The following is a 27,328-nucleotide window of genomic DNA, read 5'->3' as shown; positions in this document are numbered from 1 at the left end:
GAGATGAGAGTGAGGGAAGACGCGGAGAAGAGCTAAATTGGGACCTGACCGTGCAGCGAGGTGAGTGAGTGAGTTATCAAACATTCACAAAAAGTCTAAGTATAGGAGGCCAAAGAATGGTAGTAAGAAAGCAAGGCACTGGAAGCCATCCCATGTGGAGAGAAGAGGACATTAGCCTTGGATACACTGCATCTTAAAGAGCAGCACCACCTTCAGGTGAAACAAAGAGGGGGTGATGTGGGGCCAAAGCTCAGGACACAGTTTGGGTTGGAGATAGGCTAATGGTTGCAAGGTGTGAGAGTGACGGGGATCACCAGGGAAAAGAGTGGATGGTGAGAAGAGGGGAGAGGATAGAGCTGGACAGAGCCGGACAGAGCTAGAGGAGGAGAGGGAAAGGGGAGGCAGTTAGAACTGAGGGCGGAGCAGTCATGTCAAGAGCTCCTGTGACAGAAATGGATGAGGTAAGCTGTTGGCTCCACCTTCAACTGACATGTCTAGCTTCTGACGTCTCCTCATTTTCATCACCACCAACCTGGCTCAAGCTACCACCAGCTCTTCCCTGAATTACTGCAGTCATCTCCTAGCTGTTCCCTACTTCTGCCCTTGCCCCTGTGCTAGGTTATTTAATAGCCACACATCCTCCTCATCCCACTACACATGTGACTTTGTCATTTCTCCCACCCGTGGCTGGAGTCCAGTTCTCCACCCCCTTGAATTTGGGCTAACCATGCGATTTGCTTGTGATGTGACAAAGAGCATGTGGCAGAACTGACCTCCTGGGAGCTCTGGAGCTGAAGCCTCAGAGGCTTTTGCAGCTTCCACCTTTACTCTCTAAGAATGCTGCCCACCATGTAAGAAAGCTGGTTGGCCAGGATTAGAACCACAGGCAGAGAACGGAAGTGCACCACCAACATCCAGCACCAGCTGCCAAACCTGTGTGAGGCCATCTTGGACCTTCCAGCCCTGCTGAGCCTTCGGCTGACTTCAATTTTAGGAGTGAGCCCAGCACGTTAGGAGTGGAACCAGCCGAGGAGCGGCCTGGCCAATCCAGAGAATCATGAAAAACTATAAATCACTCTCTTAAGCCACTAAGTTTTGGACTTGTTATGCAGCGAATGATAGCTGATACAGCCCCTGGAAATGTATTCTTTGCATAACAGTGAGAGCACGCTGGTGAAAGACACACTGGATCTCGTCACTGCTCTGCTCAGAGCACTCCAACGTTATATTATCTCGCTCAGAGTCCAAGGGTCTTCTCCTCTCCCCTTTCCTGCCTCTCTCCCCTCACTTATGCCTCACCATCCTGAACATGCCCAGCAAGCTTCCCCCTCCGGGTTGTGGCACCAGCATACAGTAAACCTTCAATCAACATTTGTTAAATGAATGAAGGAAGGAAGGAAGGAACAGCTCACTCAGAAGATAATGCCCTGATGGTGGTAGAACAAAATTCTGGAAGGAGTAGCAGGGAAGGAGCATGCTGATTCTCCTTCCTGCCCCTATAAATGAGTGAACTTGTGGGAAGAATGTCACCACTACAAAAACCTGTTTCTAATGGTTTCCTTTCAGAAAAAGGCATCTGGAAATTCCCAAACCACATTTACGCCTTTTTCCCCCCCACTGCTGGCAGACAGGCAGGCAGGCAGATACATTGATAGGGACAAGACCTGGATCCTTAGCCTCTGCAATTCTGTTCTTTGCAGAGATGTTCATGCTACTGACTAGGATGGAGGGTTTACCACTCAATGGCGTTGTCTCGGCTGGTGTCATCTTTGCAGTCTGAATCCAAGAAGATGTCCTTGTAGATCCTCCCACACAGGCAGAACATGTCGGGGGCCGGGTGGTCACAGCTCTGCAGAACCTGGAGCATGATCTGCAGAGCCTTCTCGCGGTCGCCTGCATTGTTTCTCCTGAAAGATTTGTGTGGTAAGATCACACATGTCTGAATTAAGACGCGAGAGTATATATGTGCTTGTTCTGTGAAGGGCTGGTAAAAGGATGCTGTGCTTTAGCAGGAAACAAAATCTAACTCATTTTTTCATGTTCAAATATAACTGCTTCAGACCCGCACCACAAAATCACACACTGTCACAGTCCCTCCTTGGTCCCTTCTCTCAATGAGACCTAGACTGTGGATGAAAGCAAATGCAGACAGATGTGTCTGCAAAGAGAAAAAATAACATGGCAGCCTCCTGTATCTAGATGAACAGCAAGGGTTTCAGAAGCTAAGCCTGAATCGTGATGATCACACAGTTTGACAAAAGATTCTTCTGGAAAAGCAGCAGGGCCTGCAAATTCAGAAAGCCAAGAGAAATTTCTTTCTTGATCTGTGATGCCTTGCCGTCCTCAAATGGGCCAAGACCCTAGCAATCCATTTTCCAGTCTCATGTTATATCCACCAGAGAAGAAAATTTTGAAAATTATTTCTATATTCATATATCAGTCTTCTCTCTTACTAGATTATATGGTAAAAATTTTCATTTTCCACACAGGTAGTGGATTCCTCAGACTGTTGTTAAAATAATCTTTGCCACAAAAAACCTGAGTTTGTGACTGTGAAATATTATGTCTTCCTGTGAAGGTATGGAAGCAAATGCCCAGCAGTGGTGGAGACTGAGGAAATCAACTATGGCTAATGATGTTTATTTTATAATATAAAAAATTAAACACCTGTAAAAAGAAGTAATTTCTATATAGTACTGCTAGGGAGCGATCTCTAGAATATATTATTAAGACGAGAAGGCTATGTATTGAATACTGTGCACAGAAACCTACCTTTTTATTTAAGCAAGGGGGGGGATGTGAATAGAGATATGTACCTGCTTTTATTTTTTCAAAATGAAAGGATAAACCCAAAGGTAATAGAAGTGCCCACCAACAGGTGGAGGGAGAAAACAGGATGAATGGGACAGGAAAAGAAATTCACTTTTTGTAATTTGACTGAAACTACGGAAGTTTTTTACACAATTATAAAAGAAAATGAAGTAAAAAAAATTTAAGTGTTCCCTAAAAACACCATTTGCCAATAAATACCATTTGAGTTTGTGGCTGCAGCAAAACAAATGAACCTCTGCATGTGGCTGATGGCTTACCCACCAAAGAGAAACTAATTCACATGATTTTTAAAACACAGCAATTTGACCATATTTTCTCAAGAGGATATAACCTAAGGAGAAAATATAAATGCCAAGAAATCTTAAATAGTTTCCAATAATCATATTGTTAGTGATAATAATGGTACTGGTATTTTGAAAATATTACATATTTGTAGTGCAGAATACAACGAAATAATGAGGTTAGTATCATTAGGAACCAGAGATACGCATAAGAGATAAATAAAATCCAAGAAATTCATTAAAAATCCTACGGTCCTAAGTTTGAATTGGAACATCACTATAAATTCACCAAGTGGTTTCCCTAGCTCTGTCTACTGAAAAGGACCAAAACAATGACCAACTCAGCAGCAATGAGAACCCCCAAGCCCTGATCGGGGTCTATAAATACCATGTCTCACTACACGGAACCAGGACTCCGTGGAGGAATGGCTGACTCCAGATAGGTCTAACATGATCCTGGAACATCTTAATACAAAGACACAAAGAAGCTACTAAGCTCATATGAAAAAGACTCAGGAACCAACAAGAATCAGTTTTGGGCCAAAGAGGGGACAATGTGAGCATTAGGAAGAACAATAACTATAAAGGATTAAAACATATCAACTGTATTAAAATGATGAAGGGGAAACCTCTATACCCAAAAAGACAAGCGTCTTATCAACCAAATGCTATGTATAGACCTTGTCTGGACCATGACTCAAACAAACCCACTGTAAACATAAAACTAAAGTCAGAGAGGTAACTGGAAAATGTCAACACTCATACTAAGGAATTATTGCTCATCTTGAGGTATAACACAATCGTGACTCTGTTTTGTAAAAGTGTCCCTCAGACAACACTGAAATCTCTGTGGATAAAATGGCAGGTCTTGGCTGCATAATGCATCTGGTGTTAGGGTACGAGGGAGTGGGTGGGGTGAGCAGGAAACAAAAATGACGTGCAGGGGTAATTACTGAAGTGGAGAAGGGTTACATGGGGATTCACTACATTATTTCCTCCTTTCGGCTGTGTTTGAAGAAGTCCATCCCGACTCAACAATTCCACTTCTAGAATCTGTAATTTAGAAAAACTCTTATCTATCTTCAAGAAGTTTTGAACAAAGATGTTTATTACGGTTTTGCCCCTAACAATGAAAACCTGCAGATAACCCAAATGTCCTTTAACATATGAATGGTAAAACATATTTCGTAACAACCAAACTATGGAGTATCATGCAACCCTTAGAAAGAGGCAAGTCTGTATGTAATTATATAGAAGAATTTCCATAAAGTTCATGGAGAAAATTGCTGAACAAAATGAATAGCACAATCCTATTCTTTGCACTCAACACTATTCACATACAGTTTGTGTGCAGAGACAATGCCTGGAAGGATACACATTAGATTGTTCAAAAAAAATCATTGCTGGGATTTGTACAAGGTGTTCTTGTGCATGTTTTACCAGTAACTATTCTAATAAATGAATAAAGAGATTATTCTTTTGAATTTCTTGGCAATTTTACAGCAGGCTCTTTTATGTTTTCTTTCTGAAGGACCTGTACCTCATAAAACTACTGCATCATTCGAGAGACAGATTAGTACCTCAAACAGCTTTTCTCAACTGGGGATCTGCTAGCGCATTAAGCCCTAGAGAAAATTATTTGATTATCTGAGTGACTATTTTCTCCCTTCTCCCAAGTATGGGACTTAGGTAGCCCCATTCTGGATGCATAAGAGAGTTCATTCAATTGATACAATGGATGCCTTAGGGCATCAGGGTTTAATTCTCTGGTGGAACCCAAACCGGGTTGAGAAGTGCTAATCTAGACACTTGGCATTCTTCTGGAAGGCTGCAATAATTAAGCCTGTACTACAACTCTAACTTTTTCTATTTTCTACCTTAGTCTTGTTCTCACATATTTGATCTCTACTCTCTTTGTCCATAGAATCCAATTCTACCAGCCTGCAAACCAGATCTCTTAATGAACAGCCCACCCATGATACCTTCTCATTTTTAAGAGCCAACAGACACCAACCCGATTCAAATTTACTGGAGCATTTAAATAATTTCTACGGTCTGTGGCAGGAAAATGCAAAAGATTAAAACTTTAATGAGGTACAAAATTTCTCCATCTGTTATGAGCCAACTTTTGAGGTGTGAAATATTCGGGATTCTGAAAAGAATGTACTTAACACTTTTAAATGCTTCATTACTGATCCGGGTTCGGGTTCGTTTGTTTGGTTTCCTTTGGACCATTTACAGCAACATTTCCCTTGAATGTTTTCCATTAACTTGAAACTTACCCTTGTTACTCAAACCAAAAGGTCTTCTTAGGATATATAAAAACCAACCCCAAAAACAAACATTTGCAAAAATTAAAAGCAAAGCAATTTTCGGCTTAAAAGCCACTTTAGGACAGGTGCTAAATAGCTTATCCCTTTAGTGGTTAATCATCAGTTTTCAGATCTGTTTATCATTTTCAGATCCCAAAGTATACATGAACAAGTCTATAGATAAAAACTCCCATGTTTAATCAGTCTGGCAACATGTTTCTGACAATAAAGCCATTTCACACATTAAGAGATAGATATGAATGAAGACAATGGGGGTTGCAACCTTGGCTTGCATATTAGAATCACCTCGGAAACTTTAAAAACCTTTGCCTTGAGGTTGCACTTGAGACCAATTAAATCATTGTCTGGAGATGGGATCCAGGCATCAGTGTGCCTTATCCTGGATATTCTGATTCAGTAGGTCTATGTCACTGCCGAATGCACTGACCACTTCTCAGCCCTTGTCATATCTGACCTACCGGTGGCACTTGAGAGTTGAGTACTCCTTCCTCCTTGGGATCACTCTCATTTGGCTTGCAGGACACCACACACTCCTGATTTTCTTTCTACTTTAGTCTAATTTTCTGGCTTCTCTTCATCTCCCCAGTCTTTTAACACTGGAGTGTCCTTAGCACAACCCCTGGACCTTGCCTCTTTATCAGTAACTACACTAGATCCCTTGGTGGTATCATCTAGGGTCCTGCTTTTTCAAACCATCCATATTCTGATGACTCCCAAATTCCCATCTCCAGCCCAGAGCTCTCCCCTAAACTCCAGGTTTACATATACACCTGCCTTCCTAGCATCCCACCTGCATGTCTATTACCTCAAACTTGATGTGTCCAAAACTCAACTGTTGATTGTCCTATCAAAGCTGTTCTTCTCCACTTTATTTAATAATGCTCAGTCCACTCCTCCTGTTTTTCATGCCAAACACTTTGGAGTCACGCCTCATTTCTCTAACATTTTTTATTCAATCAAAAAATTCTTTATTTTCAGCCATATCCAAAAATAGCCTGCTCCTCATGACCCCCACCATTACTACCCTGGTCCAAGTAACCATCATTTCCTGCTTCCACCCTCACCCCTGTACAATCTATTCCCCCACACAGCAGAGTGATCCTGCTAAACACTAAGTCAGACCATGTCATTCTACTACTCAAAACTCTCTATGCAAATCATATATCTGATAAGGAGTTAATATATCCAAAATATATAAAGAACTCATACAACTCATTAGCAAAAAAAAGGTCTGATTTAAAAAATGGGCAGAGGAGCTGAATAAACATTTTTCCAAAGAAGGCATAAATATGGCCAACAGACACAGGAAAAGATGCTCAACATCACTCATCATCAGGAAAATGCAATTCAAAATCACATTGAAACATCACCTCACACTTGTCAGAATGGCTAAGATAAAAAAAAAAAAAACAAAACCCCAAGAGATAACAAGTGTTGGTGAGGATGTGGAGAAAAGGGAACCCTTGTGCACTGTTGGATGAGAATGCAAATTGGTGCAGCCACTGTGGAAAACAATATGGAGATTTTTGAAAAAAATTCAAAATAGAACTACCATATGATCCAGCAATCCCACTTCTGGGTATTTATCTACAGGAAACAAAAACACTCATCTAAAAGATATCTGTATTCCCATGTTCGCTGCAGCATTATTTACAACAGCCAAGACCTGCAAGCAACCCAAGTGTCCATCAGTGGATGAATATGGATAAACAATGAGGTATACATATACAACCGAATATTATTCAGTCCTAAAAAGAAAGGAATCGTGCCATTTGCAACATGGGTGGATCTTGAGGGCATTATGCTAAGTGAAATAAGTCAGAGAAAGATAAACACTGTATGATTTCACTTATATGTAGAACCTAAAAAAGCAACCCAACCAAACCAAATCAAGCTCCCAGATACAGAGGACAGACTGGTCGCTGCCAGGGGTGGGGGGTGGCTGAAATGGGTCGAAACGTATAAACTTTCAGTTATAAAATACACGAGTCTTGGGGATGTAATACACAGCATGGTGACCGTAGTTAATACTGTATTCTAGATTCGAAAGTTCCATGGGGTATCTGGCTGGCTCAATCGGTAGAGCATGTGATTCTTGATCTCAGGGTCATGAGTTCAAGCCCCATGTTGGGCACAGAGCCTACTTTAAAAAAAAGTTCCTAAGAGAGATCTTAAAAGTTCTTATCACAAGAAAAATATTTCTAATTATGTGTGGGGATGGATGTTAACTAGACTTACTGTGGTGATCATTACACAAAACGTACGTATATCAGAGCATTATACACCTGAAACTAGTAAAATCTTATATATCAATTATATCTCAAAAACAAAAAAAAACAAAACACCCTTCCAGTGTCTGGCTCCCATCTCAGAGCAAATGCCTATTTTCTTTTAGTGGCCTGCAAGATTCTAGAAGATCTGGCTCCCGGTTATTTCACTATCCACCCCGTTACCTACTCTGCTCCAGCTGCACAAACTTCCCTGCTGTTCCACGTTCTTCCCTGGAACCTTCTGGAATGCTCTTCCCCAATATATTTACACGGTATGCTTCCTCATCTCTTTCTCTCTCTCTCTTTTTTTTTTAATGTCACTCTCTCCTAAGTCCAGTCTTCTCTGAACACTCAGCTTATAACTATAATCTGCCCCACCAGCCTCCCTATCACCCTAACCTGTTTTAATTTTACTTAGTTTCTATCATCTCTCTCCACTTAAGAATGTAAGCTCCAAGAGGGAGGAATTTTTCTGTCTGGTCTGTTTACTGCTATGCCCCAGGGATTAGAACTCGGTCTAGCACACAGTAGCTGCTCAACAAATGTCTGTTAAATGGATGACCAAACATGAAAAGATCTTCATCCACTGACTGCCAAGTGAACACAGACAATGACAGAGCATCTCCTATATGGTCGTGTATTTTAGAAACCCTGCATTGTGACATAGTAAAGAGTATGTAAATGTACAGAAAACTGAAAGGCTATACACCAAAGTGTTGAGAGAGATTACTTCTGGAACACAGGTGGAATTAGAGAATAGAATTGTAAGGGACAATTGCTTTAAACATTCGACCCCCGTTTTTCACAAAAATATATAAATGTATTTATTATTTATGCAGTAAGATACACAGAGTAAAAAAACAAACAAACAAACAAACAAAAAAAACCACCACAACACTGGATTGGGAATCTTTACAGCTAGATTCTGGTTATTTTCATACCATTTACTATCTGTTTGAGTTTCGAGCAAGTTGCTTACCCTTTCTGTGCCTCAGTTCTTCATGTGCAAAGTATGGTTGACTTTGCTTACCTCACAAGGCGACTGTGAGCTACAGTGTGCCAGGGCTTTCATCGGTCACTAAGCATCCTGTCTGCCTGTCTGTCTTTCCTATATCATGTGTCTTTAAGAGAAAGTTCACAGGGTGGGAGACAGAGTTCCAAAAAATCTTTCTCCAAAGCAAGCACTCAGAATTAACAAACAAAACGTCTCACTAGACCAGAGCCCTTTCTAGGACCAACGCTGTCTTAGGTGGCCCATCAAAAACCATTTAAGAGATGCCTGTTTCCAATTAGAAGACTGAGAAAGTCCTTCCACTCCCACGGCAACAGTCCAAGCCCAGACAATACATAAACTATGCCGGAGGGGAGGAAGAACTTCCTGATTAACTCATTCCAAAGAACAAAGAGCCTCTCAGAGGTGAGCAAAGAGCCACGACAGCTTCCACGCTGGGAGGCCTGCTCTAGGTACTGACAAATGGAAGAGCGAGTCTTTGATAGAGAAACTTCACAGGGACAAGGAGTAAATCAGCAAAGTTTTGGACAACAGCATGGGCTGATGGGACAGAATGGCATCTGGAAGGGTCCCCAAGCAAAAGCCTTTTGTGTTAGAATTCTCTTGCAGCACACTCGCCCCCTATACTTTGCCAAGAAAGCCACGGTGCAGGAGAGGCTCAAAGTAGAAAGATACCACATACGTTATCAGAGCACTCAGACGTGGGTCCCTGCAAAAACGGAATCCAAAGACATGAGGAACAGCAACCCCAAATCCTCCTTGCTCAAATACTGACAAGACCAGAAAGGTCGCAGAGAGAGAGGAGTTAACGGAGTCCAGGGTCAACCCAGCCATTCTCTAGGAGAAACACAAAAAGATCAGTCATATATGCTAACTGCCAGACCTAAGAAAGGGCTCAGTTATTCAGGATAATAAAACAAATTATACTTCAGTCTCCTCGGTTCTTTTAGATAAAATGTCTAGAATACAATAAAATTATGAGATGTGCATAGAAGAAAATGTGGCCCATAATCAGGATAAAAAATAGAACCCAGGGCGCCTGGGTGTCTCAGTTGGTTAAGCGACTGCCTTCGGCTCAGGTCATGATCCTGGAGTCCCGGGATCGAGTCCCATATCGGACTCCTTGCTCAGCGGGGGGTCTGCTTCTCCCTCTGACCCTCCCCCCTCTCATGTGCTCTCTCTCTCTCAGTCTCTCTCTCAAATAAATAAAATCTTTAAAAAAAAAATAGAACCTGAACCAGAAATGACTGTTACTAAAACTGACAGACAAGAACTTACAACTATTATAAATATACTGTTTATACATACATAACACGTATGGGTGAAGAATTAAGGTATTTTGGGAGAGAAATGGAAAATCTCAAAAAACAAATAGAAATCTTAAAACTGAAATTTAAAAAAAATGGCACTGAAAGGTCCTAACATCAGATCTGGACACTCTGAAAGAAAGGATCGGTGACCTGGAATATGGGTCAGTCGCCATTATCCAAACTGGGGCTGGAAGGGCATGAAGGGGGCGGGGGTGACAAAAAAGTGCAAAAGGGAACTCTGAGGGATAGAACCTTCTGTCTCTTAATCATGGTGGTAGTTACACGGGTGTATTTATTTGGCTAAACTCATCAAACTGAGCACTTTAAATGGGTGCATCTTATTGTATGTCAGTTTTCCCTTATACCTTAATAAAGGTGGTTTTAAAAATATGTAGAAACTGATCAGGGTTTCCAAAAGTTAAGTGTCCTGCTGGGCCAGTCACCGCTGCCTTCAGATACATTCCTCTGCCACCTGCTTTGCTCTGCGTCCCAGGGGAGTGGGCTCCTCCAGGCTGCTTCCCAGGCTCCCAGACCTGATTGCCAGCCATGAGCAGCCAATGGAAGACCATGGTGGACAGGTATCTGGAGGGCAAGAACAAAGTAGCCGGAGCACATTCTCCCGTTTTTGGTGTGTTTTGGGTGGTGGCTCTAGCCATAGCTGCGTCTCTTCTGTAGACCTACCTGCCAATAAGCTGGCTTGCAATGGTTTCAAGGGATCCTGGCTCCTAGGTTCTGATCACATCACCTCTTTCCTGTGTCCCTTCAGCCAAAGGAGGGATGGTAGCAGCCTCTTGCTGATGTTAATTCTGAGGGGCCTCAGTTCCGTGTGTGGCTACTCAGCTCTTCCATCACCCGTGTAACCAATTCCATATAGTCAATTTCCTCTATTTTAAATACTGAGAGAGGTTTCTGTTTCCTGATTGGATCTTGACAGATACACACCTGCCACAAGGAAGCAGGTGCCTTAGTCTGGCCAGATGCCTCATATTTACATAAGGAGAAAGGAACAGTTAGAGGCAACCTGTGTTTGAGCGTGGATAATGCCCAGAGCCAAAGAAACACATGAAGCAGAATGGTTGTTTTCTGACTCTACAAACAGGTCCTAGTTATGTATCAGGGCAGAACCACTATTAAATCATCCCATCCCTGCCCCCATCATCGCAACCTTTTCTAGTCCCCTGGGACCACCAAGCAACATCTATAAAGGCTGGGCTTTACAGTGAACCGGTAGGCCCTGATGAGGAGCTGGGCACTTCTGAGGCTGGCTTTTCACAAAAGCAACAGGAGATGAGGAGTATTCCTGCCTGCACTCTTGGTTCTGACGACACACTCTCAAGGATCTCCACGTGGATGGATCCACTTCAACTCTACCCCTTATTTGCAAGTTGCAGTAGAGACTAGGATGTGTTCACTAAAACCCATTTTTTTTTTTCCTGGGCCCTCAGCCAGAACACATTTCCCAACTTCCCTTGCAGTTAGGTTGGGCCACGAGACTGAATTTTGTCCAGTGAAATAGGCCATCAAGTAACGAACATCACTTCCTGACCAGGCTCAGACAAACCTCCCGGGTAGAGTCAAAAAGTGGAAACAACCCAAAAGTCCATCGCCTGACAAATGAATAAATAAAATGGGTTATATAAGTACAATCGAATGTTATTCAGCTACAGAAATTTAGTACTGACACACGCTGCAACATGAATGAACCCTGAAAACGTATGCTAAGTGAAAGAAGCCAGCCAGAAAAGCTCCCCTATTATAGGATTCCATTCATATGAAGTGTCCAGAATAGGCAAATCCAGAGACAAAAAACAGATGAGTGGTTTCCTAGGGCCAGCCAGTGAGGTGGGGAATACGGAGTGACTGCTAATGGATTGCCAAAGTAGAATTGTGGTTGTTGAGGGCTGGGGAGGGGAGTTAGGGGGAAAATAGGGAGCAGTGGCTGGTAATGGGTTCAGGGTTTTGGGGGGAGGAATGATGAAAATATTCTAAAATTGACTGTGATGGTTGCACAACTCTGAATATACTAAAACCACTGGTTTGTACTCTTTAAATGGGTGAATTGTATGGTATGTGAATTACGTCTCAGCAAAGCTGTTACCATACACACACACACACACACGCGCGCACACACCCCATCCCTGGCAATTCACCATGGTCTCTCTCTTTTTTATCATCCAGCTGAAAGGAGAGCTGAGAATCGAAGAGAGTATGGAGCATCAAGATGGGAGGAGAGTGGATTGTCAATCACGTGGAGAAGAGACTGGCTAAGCACGATACATCCACACTGGAATGACGCATAAGTGAAAATAATTATGAAATTAACATAATTTCATTATGTGAGGTCACTGAAATTGTCATGCTACTTGTTACAGCAGTTACCCTACCTTAACATACAAGTCACCAACATTAAGGCGGCATAGATTTCCTTGGTGATACCGACTAATTCCCCTCTGAGTTCGTATCATATCCCACTTTCACTGACACCTGGGATCCCACACTAGGATCGCTGCTGACCCTGACCTAGCTTACGCAGCCCTTCACTTTCTGGATTGCCTGCTCTGGGACAAGCCCTACTTTGATGGTGGTATTACCAGTAATTCTGCTTTGTAGTTTTCTGTATACATTGAATATATAGGACTTATATATTTTTGTTTTCACACATATAAAGAAAAATTCAATAAATTTGCCTTCTACTATACCAAGCCCTTAACTGTAAGAACCCAGATATCACCATATGGATCTCTTCCAACTGTAGACCACGGCAGATCACAGAGTCATTCATTCATTCATTCACCCATTCAAAAAATACCTACTGGGTGGCACAATGGTCTTAGGCACAGGGTAGACTGTGGCTCCTGCAGCCCCCCCCCCCCCAAATTTAGTCTAGTGGGAGGGATGATAAATATTAGAAAGTAACACAGAAATATGAGTGCTATGAGAGAAAAGAACAAGGGCTATGAGAATGAGTAACAGCAAGGACACTTTTTTTGGTTATGGTATTCTCTGCAACCCCAACCTCTAAGGAAAGGGACATTTAGCTAAACACTGAAGGATCATCAGATTCAGTCTGGCAAGCAATGAACACTCCAGACAGAGGAAACATCCACAAGGAGAACAGCCTGCCCCTCTTAAGAACTGAGGGCAAGTGAGAGTGGCGACAGGGCAGTGAACCAGGAACAGGACAGGAGGCAAGGAAGGACCCAGGTCATGTGGGACCATTTCCATAACTTTATGCAAAATTTCTCAATCAATGGACTTCTACTTGGAAGAACTTCTACTTGGAAGAACTCAGAAGCTATTCACTATATCTCACATTTTACTCCAAATGGCCTTCGAGATTCCAGCTCTTCTTAAGAAGCCTTTCTCAAATACTATCGTTAAAGGTGATATAACACTGGTGGTTGGGATTCTCCATCAGGAAATAGAAGGACAACTCAAATTCACTCAGCTTCTTCTATGTGCCAGGCACTGTCCTGAATTTTTTATTTAAGATAGTCTTATTTAGTTCTTAAAACCACCTCATTCCACATATGAGTGAAATCATATGGTATTTGTCTTTGACTGACTTATTTCACTTGGCATTATACTCTCTAGCTCTGTCCATGTCACTACAAATGGCAAGATTTCATTCTTTTTGATGGCTGAGTAATATTCCATTACACACACACACACACACACACTCCACATCTTTTTTATCCATTCATCTATTGATGGACACGTAGGCTGCTTTCATAATTTGGCTCATGAGTAAAGGGAAAAAAAAAAAGAGAGATTGGCAAGCCAAGAAACAGACTTTTTTTTTTTTTTAAGATTTTATTTATTTATTTGAGAGAGAGAGACACAGTGAGAGAGGGAACACAAGCAGGGGGGAATGGGAGAGGGAGAAGCCGGCCTCCCACGGAGCAGGCAGCCCGATGCGGGGCTCGATCCCAGGACCCTGGGATCATGACCTGAGCCGAAGGCAGACGCTTAACGACTGAGCCACCTAGGTGTCCCAAGAAACAGACTCTTAACTCTAGAGAACAAACTGCTGGTTATCAGAGGGGACGGGGTAGAGGGGATGGGTGAAACAGGTGATGGGGATGAAGGAGGGCACTTGTCCTGATGAGCACCGGGTGATGTATGGAAGTGTGGAATCATTGTATTGTACACCTGAAACTAACATTACACTGTATGTTAACTATACTGGAATTGCAATAAAAAACCCCCCATCCCATTAATTACCATTATCCTCATTTCTTCCACGGCAATGCAGTCCACAGTTTCATGGGTTGTCAATAGCAGAGTGGTTTTGAAATATTTCTCAAATTGTTTGAGAGAGAGAGAGAGAGAGAGAGTGTGTGTGTGTGTAACATATAACCCATGTGATTGTATTTTTCCATCACTTGTTAACTTTAGGAAACCCTCATGCGTGGTCTTCTTCAGCACAAAGGCCTTCCCTGACACAAAAGTCAGAAGATGTGGGGACAAAAGGGAGGGAACAGAAGCAGGAATTGGACAGAAAAGGAAGATCTCTTAGGCCCAAGGAGGCTGGGGAGAGGACTGATGGAAGTGGTTTAAGTCCTTTGGGTCAATATTTTTCAAAAAGAAAATATGTATTATCGGCAAGGCAACTGCTCAGAACATACTGAGATGGTCCATTTCTCAGAAAAATACTGCAACTGGTCTTTTGGTATAAAAAGTATATGAGAGTGGCTTCAATCTTCAGCTACCATCTAATGTTCTCATCATATATGACAGAGCAAAACATATAAAAGGATGGCCCTACAGTTCCCAGAGGCCCAGGGCTCCTTTGGTTGTCCTTCAGGCAAACGAAAATGAAGCTTTCTGGGCAGAGTGTCACAGATGACGCTGTGACATTATTAAATGAGTGTATCTAGAGCACTGTGCTAAAGCTGGGGAGTTCTGGCTCCAGATCTCTTACTGATCAGCTGTTATATCCTGGGCCCTTGCCTTTCTTTCTTTCTTCCTACTAAAATGAAGGGTTTGGACCAGGTGACTCCTTTTAAATTCACAGGATTCGTGTTTGTCTTCACTGCCAGGAAAACGATCACCGCAAACATGGGTCCTCCTTTGGCAACACGATTTTAGTGACCTGGAGACCAATGCACTATACAAGTGGGGAAAGGTCATCATTTTTCTACTTTTAACAAACACCTAATAAAGAATGGTCATATAAATGCATGAATTAAGATGGTGAGAGAGAACAGTGAACATAAACAGAAGAAACAAAGAAAAGGACGCTGGCAGTTATGGCAGAGACAAGGAGCCCACACTGCCCTCCTGGGGGCATGTGTCCCTCCACCTGAGCAAGGACGTGGCTGGACAGCCCCAGGGGCTGAGGAAGAGGTGACCACTGTAGGTTCTGGAACAAGACTGCAGCCTCCCTGGCACCGGCTGGATTCTGTAACATTCATCTATCGCCCCTGCACGCATTTCTAGGCCCCACGGAGTACTTTCCTCTGGAGTTGGCAGTCTTGCCCCGAAGACACAGGGAGTAGAATATGAGAACATTCCTACTTTGTGCAGGCACGTCTTGTTCCTAACCTATCACTTTGATTCCAGTACTCCTCCTTCCAGACTATCTTTCTGCCTGCTGCCTGGATCCTTGGTCAGGTTCTTCTGGCTGTGTATCTAATAAAGTCCTGGCTGTAAAAACAGCAGCAAATGAAAGCTCCTCATACAGGATTCCATGCCACCGAGTGGCAAGCAGTTTAAGTGTGCAGAGCAAACTTGAAGCAGCTTTGACCGCGCTTCTGAATGCAGCTGAAGTGGAAGCTAGCAGGAAAAGCTAGCTGGCTCCAGCCAGCTTTCCTAGTCACAGAGAGCCCTTGCCATCTGAGGCTCAAACATCACTCATTAACTGTCAACCTTTAGTGACTAATTTACGGCCACGATTTGCTCCACTTCCTGAGAGTTAAAGGTCAACTGTAATGCAGGAAAATCATCTGTCCATCATTGTATTTCCCTTTATAGACACAAGGTGATGCCATCCAGTTTCTCAAAACCATACATAGTGCCAAATTCGACTGTGAATATGCTGACACCTTGCCTGGCCCATAATACAGAGCCACTGTCTACTAGGGGCCCAGAAGGAAAAGAGCCACCATCAGAGAGCAAGGTGGTTCCGGGGTGTGCGTGCATCCCGGCCATTCCGCTTCCCAACTGGAAACGCACTGGTCTTGGGATCACTTCATCCTGCCACACCCACTTCCCTTAGATACTGGTTTTCCATTTCACAAATTGTTTTTCTCTTTTATTACTTCAAGTGGATGGCAATCAGACTGTTCTGTTTGACAACAGTTACTTCTACTCCGTCTGGGACAAGACACAGTGGTGACGGACTTAAATGACCCTCTTAGTTTTTATTTAACAAACCATTTTTTTATAGCACTTATCGTGGGCCAGGCATTCTGCCAGGAACATCACCAGTGGTAACTCATTTAATCCTTATAAATCAAGGGTTAATCAAGTATGATTATGTATAAATAAAAGTGGCACACACTACTTTGGTTACAGGACCTTTTTTTCCAGGCTTAATGAAGATGCCCTTCCCAACGCTCCCTGCCCTGGGATGCTGAATTTAAAGACCAGTGGGGGAGAGAACAGGCACATTTTCATAGAGACCATGAAACCTCCCCTTCAAAAAGAATAAAAATCCTATCACTGTTTGCCAGTGTCTATGAGAGCAGGACACATGCTATGTACCCAACAGAAATGTGCCATATGTGTACAAAAATCATGCGCAAGAATATTCATAGGAGCACGGTTCTTTAGCACCCCCAAGTTGAAAACAAGCCCCAAGGTTTATCAGCAAACAAACAGATAGATCGATTGTGGTATATCCATACAATGGACTACTCTAGGGCAACAGGAATCAAGGAGCTACCGATACATGCAACAGCATGGATGAATCTCACAAACGTGATGCCGAGTGAAGGAAACAGACACGATGGAATACACGCTCTGTGACTCCATTTATATGAAGTTCCAGGACAGGAAAAGTTCATGTATGGTGACAGATGTGACAACAGTGGTTGCCTATGAAGGGGTGGGGCTTGCCTGCAAAGGAGCCCAAAAGAGCACTGTGAGGGGACAGACATGTTTTATATTGCGATAGGGGCCTTGTTTACAGCGTATGTCCATTTATCAAAATTCATCGAATTGTATACTTATGATCTATGCATTTTACTGCGTGTACATCTTGCTTCGTTATAAAAGAGAGATGTGACATCATGTGTGTTATGAGCCTCCTGAAGCCATGGGCTCCTGAACACATCTGCTGTCCTGCAGATGCTGCCAGGGGCAAGCCCACAACGTGTAGCCTGATCCAGCTGCTGAAGCCAAGCCAAGACTGAGAAACCAGACACAAGAGTCCTCTCACTCAGGTCACCTCCTACACTCACTTTATTCATTCCCTGTGGAAGATGTTGGCCACGGAAGGTTGATGAGGAGGTGCCAGAACTCTCTGGCTCTCAGGCTAAGTTTGAATACCCTCCCAGAGTTTTTTGTTTTATGATTCAAGATGACCAATTCCTGGCCCCAGCAGAGGGCAGGCCCAGCAGTAAGTTTATCTGGGCATGGCTCTCACCGTATTCACCTAATGGTGTTCCCCTTCCTGTATCTTATCCGGGGAAGAAGGGAGACTGCAGGACTAAAACATTTAGGCACCTGGGATTTTGTGAGGGTCAACCTGGCCAACTCCTAGTTATCCTCCAAATCCACAGCAGCTGAGTTTGAATGAGCACATGGCTGCCCAGGTAGAGACTACATTTCCCAGCTGCCCTTCCGGTTACATGGGGTCATGTGACTATGCGTTCACCAATGGAATGCGATTAGAAGTGTCCCCGTGCTAATTCTACTTGCTTTAAAGGAACTTGTCCTGAACTTCCAGTCTTTCCCCCTTTATATAGGCTGGAATACAGAGTAGGAGTGACCTAGCTTCAACTAGAAGGGGATAACATTTTCACAAATTCAAGAGCTACAAAATGGTCAGAAACCAGGGTCCCGGAACAACTCCCGGAGCAGCGCTAAGCCACTCATCTGGCCCACTCACTGCTACACTGTTAGGTGAAAGAGCAATTTCCATCTTACTCAAATCACTGCATTCCGGGTCTCTTTGTTACAGCATCCTAATACCCCCAGCACACAAGCTTTTGAGGCTTCTTGTCTCCAGGCAGGAATTTCCAAGTCTCACAAACTCCATCTAGCCCAGAAATTTGTATTCAAAAGTTCAGATTATACTAGCAAATGAAAACAGCACCCTCTTCTCCTATCCTACAACAGTCATCCAGTTGCTTAAACACATCCCCCACAGTCCACAAGATACTATCAACCTCTTATTCATGTATATGAGGTCCTTTCAAGACATAGTCCCATCCTCCACACTTAGCCTCAGGGCATGCTTTTGCTTCCAGGGCATCCTGTACTCTAATCGCCCTGGATGTTCCCTGAAGGCCCTGGATGTTCCCTGAAGGTCCACTGCGCATGAAGAACACTAAGCTCCCATTTCTGCTCTGGCCAAGTAGAATGGCCTTTTCACCACCCCATCCCACACTCTCTTCTGCATGTGAGGTAATTCTTACTACGAATTCCAAACCCAGCCCTAAAGACCCCAGGGAAGCCTCTTTAAAAGCCCCAAGTGGAAGGACTTCCTCCCTCTGTTAGACTTCCACAGCATTTGGGGCAAACCCTCATCAAGGCATTTATTGCTCTGAGCTCTAGGGCTTTAGTTACATGTCTGAACTCATGGCTGGAATATAGTTCCAAAGACAAAATCCATGAACACCAAAACCAGATGCCTTGCCCATTTTCATAACCTTGGCATTTAGCATCCGATCTGGCTCAGTGAGGGTTGAATGAAAGAAGAATTTAACAGGCAGCAGGTCTCACTCTTACCTGTTGAGTGCAAATGCATAATGGAATTTAATATTATGCTGGTCGGCCAAGTCACATGTAGGCAGCATTTCCAGGGTCTCCACCAGCTTCACCATGGCGTCATAGTCCTGTTGGCAAGAGGTCCCAAGGTGAGAAAGACAGGAGACCCACAGCTCTTCTCAGGTTCTTCTGAATGGTTATCAACCTAAGACTGCCTCAGCATTTAAATACAAGCGTTTCCCTACAGACAGCATTTAGTGAAGTTACTTACAGCCTATAACATAACAGGATTAAGATTAAAAACAAAAGCAAAAACACAACAACAACCCAAAATGAATGAGAGAGAAGGTGGACCAAGAATCCCTGCTTTCGGAGGCCACAAAAGGATCAAGGGGATGAGGTTAAATCCAAAGGCAACAAAAGCAAGCAAGCAAGTCCAGCAGCCCAGAAAAAGCTCCCACGCCGTGAGTGCAGAAGAGTTAAGAGCATGAGCAGAGCTGTGGGTTAAAATGAGCAAGATGGGCGCCTGGGTGGCTTAGTCGGTTAAGCGTCTGCCTTCGGCTCAGGTCATGATCTCAGGGTCCTGGGATTGAGCCCCACATCGGGCTCCCTACTCAGTGGGAAGCCTGCTTCTCCCTCTCCCACTCCCCCTGCTTGTGTTCCCTCTCTCGCTGTGTCTCTCTGTCAAAATAAATAAATAAAATCTTAAAAAAAGAAATAAAAATAAAATGAGCGAGATATAAACACACACAAAATCTTATAGTCACCTAGCATGGGAAGAGAGCAAACATGCCAGGTCCTTCCCATTTTGCCATAAAGAATTGAATTCATCTAAACCAGGGTTTCTCCACCTTGGCACTACTGACCCTTTGGGGCTGGCTCCTTCACGGTTGTGGGGGCTGGCCTGGGTATTCTGGGAGGTTAAGCAGCACCCGGGGCCTGAAGCCGGGAGATGACAGCAGCACCTCCCCCTCACCCCTAAGCCATGAAAACCAACAAGGTCTTCAGACCCGGCCACACGTCCTCTGGTTGAGAAGCAGGTCCTAAACTGCATAATTACCCAGGGAAAAACTGCTACTGTGTTCGTCTCAGCTGGGTTCCCTCTGAGCAGTGCCATCTGCTACCCTTTCGGCCAGGCTTCCAATCAGGGTGACTGGCCAACTCGCTGCCAGCCAACCACAGTTCAGTGAGGAGGACTGCCCACTGAGATCCCACGCCTGTTCTGTGGCTCTGCACCTTGATGCTGCTGCTCAAGAAAAGGCGGGAGTGTATTCCAAGAAGCTTCTGGCTTACCTCTGAGCCCTACCAATGGAAGGTTATAAAAAGAAGAGAGGCGTGAAGGCCAGGACAGAAGGAGTTCAATGGAAGACAGACTTCAAAAACAGGTCATTTGCATTCTCTTGTCCCCTGGCCATCATTTCATCATTGTCAAAATCCCTAATAGCATCTGCTATTAAAGCCAATTAGAGGGCGCCTGGTGGCTCAGTTGGTTAAGCGACTGCCTTCGGCTCAGGTCATGATCCTGGAGTCCCGGGATCGAGTCCCGCATCGGGCTCCCTGCTCGGCAGGGAGTCTGCTTCTCCCTCTGACCCTCCTCCCTCTCATGCTCTCTGTCTCTCATTCGCTCTGTCTCAAATAAATAAATAAATAAATAAGTAATTTTATTTAAAAAAAAAAGCCAATTAGATGCATCTGCTTATCACCAGGGTGTGCGTTCCTTAGCAGTTGATTCTTCTTTGCTCAGGTCATAAGTGGGTGCCTCTCTCAATTTGATTTAAAGACCTGTTGTCAACAACCTCCAATATGGCTTTGCAGAATTCTGCATGGAAGGCACACTGTCCGGTGTTCCCCCCAAAGGGAAGCAAGTCAAGACATCCTTACAAATGGCTCGACAGCATTTAACTTGAAGGGAGGAAACACTCCATTTCCTGCATGGTACCGCATCCCATAAACTGTCTCAAGCACTCCTCATGAGGCTCTGATGCTTGTTTTAGAGTAAACCTCTGCATAAAAAAAACCCAGATGTGCCTCTGCTACTACCCTCCCTGTCACTGATGGACGAGGTGCTCAACAAAGAAGAAAGTGACAGAGGCCTAAAGAAAGTAGCACAGCCGGGGAGTAAAGAGCAAGGACAACGTTGCCTCAGTTGAATCTGTTAACTGCTGTGTGACCTTGGACAACTTACTTAACTTCTCTGTGCCTCATTTGTAAAACGGGGATAATCAGAGTATACATCCCATAAACATGTGAAGAGGATTAAGTGAATTGGGATTCGCCAAGAGCTTGAAACAATGCCTTGCATAAAGTGCATCTAAACTGTTAAATTCTAAGTTCCTTTTATCGAGCAGTACTGTGAATGAGGTTTGGCTGGAGTGGCCATCTGATGCGACAAAACCTCCAATGTTACCCACACAACAGATATGCTAGGGGACCTATGACCTAGCCACAATCCTCTTTTGTCCATAAACCAGTTAGCTAACCATCTGGCGGGCAGAAGAGTGCTTCACGTGAGGAATGAACTCCTCAGGCCAAGGAAGCGCTCCGCATGCACTCATCTCTGCGAAGGGGGCTTGTACCTGGATGTCGCGGTAGGACAGCAGCAAATTAACGATGATGTCCGAGGTCAGGACTTCGGTGTTGTCCAAGCGAAGTCTGATCCGAGCCAGCTCCTTTGCCAGTTCGTCACCCTGGTATTTCTCTCGGGCTCTCCGGATGTCGTTTAACAAGGTTTCTTTGTAGTAAGCGCTGGAGAGGAAATAGGAAAACCTCCAGTATCATCTACCTACATGTGGGACTCTGTTTCCTTCGGCAGCTCAAACCACCTTGGTTCTCATAGCCATGACAGAGCTGGACACAGGGAGGCCTCTCCCAGCCCCGAGCCTCCCCGCACCAGCAGAGACAAGATAGGTCCTACTTGCTAGTCGCCTTTTGTGGGAACTAACCATTCAACATCAACAAATTCAGTTCATTAGGACCTTGGAAATATTTTCAAAGTTGACCCCTGTCAGTATTTGGATGACTCATAGGACTTGCTACTCAGCCCACCTTATCCCCTCTGGGATTTTCCAACACAGAGAGAGCAAGAGGTTACCTTACTTGAATCGCTTATTTCCCCCACTATTTTAACACATTATCACAAAGCCAAATACAAGTCCAAAAACCATGAAACACAGTATAATGAGAACGTCCTTAACGTCCATCTATCAGGTATCCCCACCTAGACAGAAATCACAAAGCTTTTTCCAGTTGGCCAAGAGCCAGAAACTGGGTGTATCCATGAGCAATCCCAGAAGCTGTGCCTGGAAGCTTATGGACAACCTCTGCCTTTTACTCCCACTCCCCTGCTCATTTTCGACTGCCAGAATGCTTTTCTAACGTAAAACAAAACTTCCTTCCTGGGAGCATCCAGATAATAATAGGGATGTATAAAAACATCTAAAGCAGTTCAAATCCACACTGGAATCTCTTACCAATGCTAATATCTGGTACTTGGTTTAAAACTTTCACAAATGATCTAATTTGATGTATAGAGGCCGACTTACAATGACCATAGATTGATTTAAATATGTTGTCTACTTTCCAAGTAATGTTTTAATGGAGACTGGGCACTGCCAAGCAGTAATCTACAATCAACCGGTTAAGTAGCTCAGAGGACTTCGCTATAGAGAGAAAAACTAGGCTGTTCATGGGGGGAAAAAAAAGGAGCAGACTCGTCATGATCTCAGGGTCATGGGATTGAGCCCTGCATCGGGCTCTGTGCTCAGTGGACAGTCTGCTTAAGATTCTCTCTCTCCCTCTGCCCCTCCCACCCACACTGTCTCTAAAAGAAACCTTAAAAAAAAAAGGAGCAGGCTCAATTTAACAGTCTTCAGAGAAAGACAAATACATAAGAATAAGAACGAATGTTACTTACTTTTAATAAATTTAAACCTATGCCAAGTAAATGTGAATATAGTACACAGCCTATGCCTACGCCAATGCTCATAACATTTAAAGAATGCAGTGGTGCCCCACAGAAAGCACTCAGACGTAAAATTATCAGTGCGTTGCTTTAATTCTTTATTTTCTTATTTGTCTCTTGCTTGTCATCCCAACGAGCAAATTAGCAGATTCCACCAGTGTTTAAAATTCTGTCATTAATCTTAGGAGTCATTAAGTTGGGTGACAGCCAGTGTCCATTTGGTGGACTATAAAGGCATCAAAGATATTAAAGTGTTATTGGTTTAACCTGACAAGTGAGAAGTTGGACTTTAGTCTTGTTTTTAAGGCTAATTCTGAAAAACAGTTTTAATAAAGTAAGAAACCTCACAAGAGCTCTAACTTGTAAGTAAATAAGCAAAATACTGAATTGAGTATGGCTTGGAGAGATCATCTATGTACTACACATGTAGACGTTTCTGCCTGTGGTGATGAGGGAAGATGCCGCTGACTGATGTGAACTTGAAAATGGTTTCAAACCCCTTTTCAGCACAAGGCTACAGGCAGCCTTTACCCATCTATCAGAGCTGACACCTGAGCAAAAAACTTATCTGCCATCCCTCTTACAGATGTTTTAAACAGAAGCCCCAGGTACCCTTCTCAGTAACCTTTCAAGGGGTAGAAGCAACCAACAGGTATTTCGAGTCCTTTGGAATTACACCAAATCAAAACAGGTACTTTCCTACTGATAACACACACACACTCCTTTCACGAAAAACAAACTTGAGCCCACTTTTTGCAAGGCCTGGCTCAGATGGCAGACTCAAGCCAGCCCATTTCCTCGTCAGACCTGAAAAGCTAATATTTGAAGAGCTTTCTCCCTAAATGTCACTAAAATGTTCATTGTGCAGCAAGGTTGGATTGCGTCAGGCTTTGCAGGAATGCCCCACTAAAGATCCCCCATCTGCTGTCCACACTGGCATTTGATCACAAAGACCTGGGTTTCTAGTCTTATTTCCCCATTAAGGTGCGTAGGAGAAACTGTGTGTCCAAACAAGAGATGACAGAATAGAAAAAGAACAGACTATTAGCAAGTGTGTACCTCAGACTGACACAACAGTAACACGTCACAGCTGGGGGAGGCACCATCTGAGCACAGTGGGTCGTGGGGGCCTTTCCATTTAAAGCCAATTCTGCTAGGGCTCTGGATTTTTATTTGTTTTGGAAGGACAGATCCTTCTTGTGAGGTAGCTTACAGGAGTAAATCCTTTAAATTGGCGGCAAGCACAATCACTGGATCTTTTGGTTTAGTGGATAACTTTTGGCCTCCAACTTTTAGAATAAGAACATTTTAAGGTATGGCTTCTTGAGCACAGAGGCTCAGATAGGTGAGCTGACTTTTACGAGGCTGCCAAGTGCAGAATCATGTGACCCAGGACTCAGACCCAAACCTGCCCACCTCTGAATGAGTATTCCCCACCTTCTCGGACATAAATCTGCAAAGAACACGTCCCAAGACATCCTGAGGTCAGGATATCTATCCTGTGGCTTGACTCAACACAAGAACTTAATGATCGGAGTGAACTTGTTGAGCCATTTTAACAACCTCAACAGCTGCATGGGGTTGGGGACAGGGGGAGACAAAGTCATGTTTGGAAAGGATCTTTTTTAAAACACGAAATCTCAGGGTTGAAAGCATAGAAACAGTGACTTAACGTCCTTATTTTCTAGATGAGAAAACAGCTATACAGAATTATTTATCAAGGTCACACAGGGAGCTGGGGCCAGATACAGGCTCAACCCTCACCTGCTAAAACTCCACTTCTATTCTCTTTTGGCCACACCTCAATGGTCCAACTTAGTGAGGTAGCAAGAACAATAATGGATCCCAGAAGCACTTAAGCATAAAACAGATTGGCTGGGTTTCCCCATTCTCTGGGCATTATGGTCTCCTAAGGGTCTACAGCTTCCATGAAGGGAAAATTCTGGCAAGGCTCCCAGGGTTGCTGACGGCGAATGGGAATTACCATGAGGTCACGTGGATGTCCTTGAGGAGGCTAGTAAACCTGTCCACCAGGGGCACACACAGCGGACCCGGGATGGTGTCCCAGTTGGGCTGCATGTACTCTGAGGCACGCCTCTGGGCGTCACTCTCGCAGCAAAAATAATCAGCACATGGTGTCACGATGTACGGGATGAAATAATAATTTCCACTAGATGCCTGGAAAACAGAAACAAAAATGTTTCACAAAGTCATTGATACAGAAGCACAGCCGTGGATTTGGGCAGGCAGAACCTGGTAGGATGGGGAAGGAGAAAGCACCTGAGAATGACTAACTGTGTGCAACAGGACAAGGGATCTCTTAGGCACAAGACCGGAAACCACTCAGTTCCACAAGCCAGAACACAAAAATGTGGTTTCAGATGCTGAACTGATCTGTATATGTTTCTGAACTTCCCTGGCAGAGCTTTTAGGGTTTTAAGTCATAGAAATGACATCATTTCACTACATGCCCCCCAAATAAGAGCTTGAACCCAGTGATAACCAAGAACTGTAATGGAAAGGCAGATTTTCTTTCTTTCAGCATAGATGGAAAAGCCCTATTGCTTGACCATTTAACCACAGGTGAACGATAGGTAGACTTTGTTGAGTAAAAATTGTCTTGCAGGGAACAGATGTCAATAAATATGACTAATCTTAGAAATGTTTTTAAAAAGGATGCTAAAGGGGCGCTTGGGTGGCTCAGTCGGTTGGGCATTGCCTTTGGCTCAGATCATGATCCGGGAGTCCTGGGATCAGGCCCTGTGTTGGGCTCCCTGCTTGGTGGGGAGCCTGTTTCTCCCTCTGCCTGCTGCTTCCCTTGCTTGTACTCTCTCTCTGTCAAATAAATAAAATCTAAAAAAAAAGGATGCTAAAGTTTTATAAAGTCAAATACTGCTCAGGTAAAACAGTATCTTTTCTTGTAAGAAATAATTACAATTTGACTATGAATCATGATCCTTTGCAAAGCGTAAACACTAACCCTAAAAAGCACTGAATCATGCTCAATTTTTAGCACATGTGAAAGGTTAAAGTACATTCTTATAGGACATTCTTGTATCAGTCAGGCTTTTGTCTACACTGTCACAAAAAGCAACTAGCTTAAAATTCCAGACTTTTTAACTCCCAGCTCTTCACTTAATTTTCAAGAATGTCTATATCATGCCAGAAATAATTCATCTGATTTCTCTTTAATTTTTTAAAACTCAGCCAATGGAATTATCTGAGTATTTTAAACTAATATAGACATAACCTTGGGAAACACATTTTCTCCAAGAACAAGAAATCAAATAAGGAATATAGCTTTTTCTAAATTAGAAAGAAATGCAGTAGTTACAGAAAACAGTCAGAACGCTATCATCTCAGATCAAACAGAAGCTGGGGAAAACCCGCACCATTGGAGTGCTCATTTCAAATACCCACGTGACCTAGGTTTTTAAGTTTTCCTTGTGAACGACATTTGCTTACAGAACTGGTGGCACACTTATTTCCACCTGAACTCCAACTAACTACTTGTCCTGAAACTTGTCAGGCATCTCTAAGTCCTACTGAGACATGGTTGTTAGACCCTAAAATATTTCCTTAAGAAAAAATTACTCGGGCGCCTGGGTGGCTCAGTTGGTTAAGCGACTGCCTTCGGCTCAGGTCATGATCCTGGAGTCCCGGGATCGAGTCCCGCATCGGGCTCCCTGCTCGGCGGGGAGTCTGCTTCTCCCTCTGACCCTCCCCCCTCTCATGTGCTTGCTCTCTCTCATTCTCTCTCTCTCAAATAAATAAATTAAATCTTTAAAAAAAAAAAAAGAAAAAGAAAAAATTACTCATGCTGCTCCATTCAAAAATATTTTAGACTGGGCCAGCAAACTTGTGCAGTAAAAAACCAGATGGGAAGGATTTGGGATTTTGAGGGCTAGCCTCTGCTGCAACCACTCAACTCTCCTATCACAGCATCAAAGCAACTGTAGGCAACACATAAACACGTGAGCAGAACTACGTTCCAATCAAAGTTCATTTATGGACACAAATCTGAATTTCATATTGTCACATGTCCTGCAATACTCTTCATCTTCTGACTTCTCCCCACCCTTTACACATGTAGTAAGCACTCAGAACTGACCGGTCACACAGAAACAGGTGGCAGGCCAACCCTTGCCTTCCATTAAGCTCCTTGATGTTCTATTATTCCTGAAAATAGGATTTTCTGAGAATACTTACCCAGAAGAGCAGCTGGACACCATTCCTGTGTGTACCAGATATTGGGGTTAAATCCCTCAAAATACAGATACCAGTGTGTTATAAACAGAAGAGGCAAACATTCAGGTGTGTGGGTAGTAACTGGGGTCACGGAGAAAACTCCAGCTACTTCCCAGCAATCACTGGGAACTGCCTGCACCAGGGGAACAAAGATCCTTCCCTTCCTGGCAATATCTTCAAATCCTCAAAGACGGACTCATACTG

At 43.6% G+C, this 27,328-nt stretch overlaps 1 protein-coding gene across 1 annotated transcript in view; it reads right to left on the bottom strand.

Moving 5' to 3' along the window:
• MAP3K15 (mitogen-activated protein kinase kinase kinase 15) overlaps positions 1-27,328 on the bottom strand; it is a 122,550-nt gene that overhangs the window by 53,920 nt on the left and 41,302 nt on the right. Inside the window, exons 4-7 of the mRNA XM_021683941.2 lie at positions 24,861-25,054; positions 21,492-21,660; positions 18,937-19,043; positions 1,737-1,907 (exon numbers count right to left, since the gene is read on the bottom strand). Of these exons, the coding sequence (XP_021539616.1) occupies positions 1,737-1,907; positions 18,937-19,043; positions 21,492-21,660; positions 24,861-25,054 (641 nt within the window). The remainder of the gene's footprint in view (positions 1-1,736; positions 1,908-18,936; positions 19,044-21,491; positions 21,661-24,860; positions 25,055-27,328) is intronic.

The sequence above is a fragment of the Neomonachus schauinslandi genome, chromosome X, assembly GCF_002201575.2.
Source record: "Neomonachus schauinslandi chromosome X, ASM220157v2, whole genome shotgun sequence".
NCBI classification, from domain to species: Eukaryota; Metazoa; Chordata; class Mammalia; order Carnivora; family Phocidae; genus Neomonachus; species Neomonachus schauinslandi.
The sequence above is the reverse complement of the archived record's forward strand: the minus strand, read 5'-3'. Positions and strand labels throughout refer to the sequence as shown.